General features: G+C 38.9%; 1 protein-coding gene across 1 annotated transcript; it reads right to left on the reverse strand.

The window, feature by feature from the left end:
- Nucleotides 1-3,409: 3,409 nt before the first annotated feature.
- On the reverse strand, nt 3,410-4,371 carry LOC108728193 (uncharacterized; the record flags this gene model as incomplete). The annotated part of the gene is made up of 4 exons (XM_018456618.1): nt 3,410-3,461; nt 4,032-4,046; nt 4,119-4,224; nt 4,300-4,371. Coding segments are annotated over 4 exons (198 nt in total), but the record flags the coding sequence as incomplete, so codon positions are not given.
- Nucleotides 4,372-4,380: the final 9 nt, after the last annotated feature.

Here is a 4,380-nt window from a genome sequence, read left to right on the forward strand (position 1 = left end):
CTCTCGTTCCTGAGGCTAGCGTGTCACTCCTGGAACACCCGCCGACGGGCGTTCTCTTTGATGAGATTCGTGGCCCTTGGGGTGACTACGCCCCCCCGGAGTCTAATGGCCTTGACCCTGGCGTACGACTCCACCAGGGCGTCGGCCACGCGCTCCGCCGGGGGGACCCCCGCGAGGACCGCTAGGACGTCATGTGACACAGTCCTGTATGCCCTTGCGATACGCAAAGCCAGCCGCCTCTGCACACTTTGCAGCTTCTGCCTTATATGGCGGCTGGCCAGGGCTTCCTCACTCCATACCGGGGCCTCATAGTAGGACAGGACTGCCCTACATGTACGCCCTTCTCACGCTATCATTCGGACCACGAAGGTTGGGCATCAGGCCGAGTAAGGCATCGGCCCGACGACCCAATCGTGGAGCTATGTTGTCGAAGTGATCGACAAAACCCCAACGACCATCCAAGGTGAGACCCAGGTATTTGAGATTGGATCCCACCGGGATACGGACTTCGTCCACCTTAACTGAGGCTTGTGGGGGCGCCCCGCCAGTTCCGTCGTGGAAGAACATTGCTTCCGACTTGGCGGGGGCCACCCTTAGCCCCAGTTCCTTTAGTGCGCCGACGACGCATGCCACCGCGATGTTGGCCATCGCAACGGCTCTTCTCCAGGTCGGGCTCCTCACTACCACGAGCGTATCGTCCACGTAACAGACTATGTGGCAGTTGGGGGGCAGGGCCGCACGGAGAACGGCGTCGTATGCGACGTTCCACAGCAGGGGACCCAACACTGACCCCTGCGGAACACCGCACGGCACGTCCCTCCGCTGCTGGAGTCCCGTCTTATCGTGGAACTCCAGCTGTCTATCCCGGAAGTAGTCCTCGGCCGCGGCGACCAGATAGGGGGACAGGAGGAAATGCTTCCCCAGCGCCCCCATTACCTGGCCCCACGACTGGCTATTGAAGGCGTTGGCGATGTCGAACGACACCGCCAACGCCACCTCCCCTCCCGCAGTCAGCCGCTTCGAGAGGGCACGGACCTGCTTGATCGCGTCTACCGTCGATCGGCCCTCCCGGAAGCCATACTGATAAATTGGGACCAAAGCAGGATAAATTGGGACCACCCCGAGACAGACACTGGACGATGCGGGCGGCGATGATTCGCTCAAGTAATTTCCCCACATCGTCCAGCAGGCAAATGGGCCTGTATGCGGAGGGGTTTTCCGCCGGTCTGCCCTCCTTGCGTAGGAGGACAAGTCTGGCCCTCTTCCACGACCTGGGGAAGACTCCTTCCTTGTGAAGAGCTGCCTCAACCTTTCCCCGATTACCGGGGCCGCGGCTGCCCAGACTCTGCCGGGCACGCCGTCCGGCCCCGGGGCTCAAGGCCTGTCCTTCAGGCGGGCGAAGGCGTGTGTTCCGAACCCGACGGTCGTCAATATAACATATGTTCATACATATGAATTTTTTCCAGAGTTGCAGCTTATGAGCTTGCTTTTATTTTCTTTTTGGAATTATTATATAATTTGCAAAATGAATATAAATAAAGTGATAATATTTGAGACAGTTTTCACAAGTTCTAGTTCAAGTGAGAGTGACGATGAAGATATAAAACTATTTCTTGATGAAAGAGTAAACGTCGAAAAATACCGAGAGTAAAATATTTTATTGAAACAGTAATACATGCATATAATAATAAAAAATTTAAACAACATTTTCGGTAAGTCAATATATGTAGTAAAGTATAACTATAATTGCTTATTTTACTTTCAACCTTATATATGATTTCTAGGATGAGTCGCAACACTTTTTATTTTATATTAAATCTTTTAAAACCATATTTGCTATCTGAGAAAAGTGATTCTGTTATTTCACCTGAAAAGCAATTATATATTGCTTTGTATGTATTAGGAACACCTGATTCATATAGGTAAATATATATTTACATATATTCTTATATTTATTTCTATAAGCTTTTTCTACTTCAAGCGAGTATTTACTTATAAATTGGATAAAGGAACATAAAAGTCAATTCGCCAGATATACGTGCAAGTGTATGATATATATGAAATAATTTCGTCGTGAATATACATATACAAACAAGATGACGCAAACGTTTCAACCTTATATTAGATTATCTTCAGTGCTTATATAAATTTTTAAATATGTAACGACGCTTTCTTAAGCGGTCGTTTCTTGAGTGGTCTGTTTCTATTTTTTCATTTTGAATTTGACGGCGTTTTAATCGATAATTGTAGGACTATGCGACTTAATCTTGTAAATAATCAATCAACTTTTCATTTATTTATTTATGTATACTGAAGAAGGTCTGATCAAGGTCGAAATGTCTATTTTGTTATCACAGATGTGTGTGTTCAAAATAAAATTTTAATCTCGCTACCAAGAACTTGCATTGTGGTGTGTATGCCCTTTATTTCAAGTTATTTTTATATTAAGACTTTACCAGCGCCGTTGCATATTAAAAAATTTATATAAGTTCTGAAGATGACCCAATATAAGGTCGACTCGTTTGCATCATCTTGTTTGTATATTCACGAAGAAATTATTTAACATACTTTTATACTCCTTTATCCAATTTATTTTGTGACTTTGTTCGGATAAATAATAAATTGTTTATAATTATTTATTTATCATTTTTATTTATGTAGATCTATTGTAACCAAGTTTGATGTAGGAAATGCTACAGCTTGGCGAGCCGTAAAAAGAGTAGTAAAAGCTCTGTGTTATTTTCGGAACTATTTTATTCATTGGCCGACATTTGAAGCAGAAATCTAGTACATGTATAAAAAGAAAATATAATTTTCCTGGCGTAATTGGAATTATAGATGGAACACACATTACAATTGCAGCTCCAAAAGAAAATGCGCTTGCTTATATCAACCGGAAAGGACATCACTCTATACAGTTACAAGTATATAATACATTATAAAATACTAGATTTTCATGTCGATTCTATTAAGAAATGATATACATTATTACTCTTGTTTATAGGTTGTTTGCAATGAAAAAAAAAGAGTTTATTCACTGCTACGCTGGAATGCCAGGATCAGTGTATGATATGAGAGTGTTTAAATATTCTGGATTGCAACAAAAATGCAATGACAATTTTTTTGATAATAAACACCTCATAGGCGATTCAGCTTATACTCTGCAAAAATCTGTTATGGTGCCATATAAAGACAATGGACATCTAACAGTTGACGAAACCAATTATAATTATGCTCTATCTGGAAGCAGAATGTTCGTGGAGCAGTTTATAGGTCTTTTAAAAGGACGATGGAGATATTTATTAGACAAATTGCCGATGCGAAGGACAGACCTCATCTTCTACTATATTATTGCTTGCTGTATTCTCCATAATATTTGTCTCATGCGAAGAGATGAGATTGAATATCCAGTTATTCTTCCAAACGAGATTGTTGAAGATGCTGGACCTTTAACTGTTACTCTAGAACAACAAGAAGGAATTATCAAAAGAGAACAAATAAAAAATTCTCTTGTGTAAATTTAACTGACAATTGTATTTTGTATAATAGCATATATTTCTGTTTCTATGTATTACACTGTCTAGCTAATATAAAAATAATTTTATTTTGCTTAGGATACATCTTTTTACTTAAAACATCAATAAAACGATAGCTTCTTTTAAATATATGTATACAAACTAAAAAAAATGTATTTCTTAATATATTTATATTAAATTATGTGTACGAACTAAAAAAAATGTATTCCTTAATATACCTACTTATAATATACTTATTATATGTCAGAATGAATATCATTGCTCTTTGGTAAACGTAAATCATTGGCAAAGAATATAAAAACAAAGTTAAGTCATAAAACAATAAATATCTAAAAATGAAACAACAATATTTCTTTCTTTTAAATTAAATTACAGCTTTTTTTTTAATATCTTTGAGAATTGCTAGTTTGTCTTCTTTATATTTTTTGTCAATCTCTAACTTTTGCTTTTTTAATTGTAAAAATTGTGCCATATAATCGTCCTTATTTATGTTACCACGTTTTGAACTTCCTGAAAAGTTTGTTATATTTGTATAAAATGTAAGTTATTCATTTTTGTTAAATGAAGAAAAACATTATTAACCTGAAGACGATGATTCTTCATTTAAATGATGCCCAAGAGGCTTGCTGGATCCAACAGTAGACAAAGGCTGCATCCATGGCGTTTTAGCGAATATTTCACATAAAATCTAAATAATAAAGATGTAATGAAATAAATTAAAATGTCAAGAATATAATAGTTATTATATATCTATTGTATTTACATCATAATGTTCAATTTTTTTTGGTGCGTTTCCAGTTTGGCGATTATGATCACAACATTTCTTATAAGCTTTTTTTAAACT

This window comes from Mycetomoellerius zeteki, unplaced genomic scaffold (genome assembly GCF_001594055.1).
Source record: "Mycetomoellerius zeteki isolate Tzet28-1 unplaced genomic scaffold, Tzet1.0 scaffold583, whole genome shotgun sequence".
In the NCBI taxonomy this organism is placed as follows: Eukaryota; Metazoa; Arthropoda; class Insecta; order Hymenoptera; family Formicidae; genus Mycetomoellerius; species Mycetomoellerius zeteki.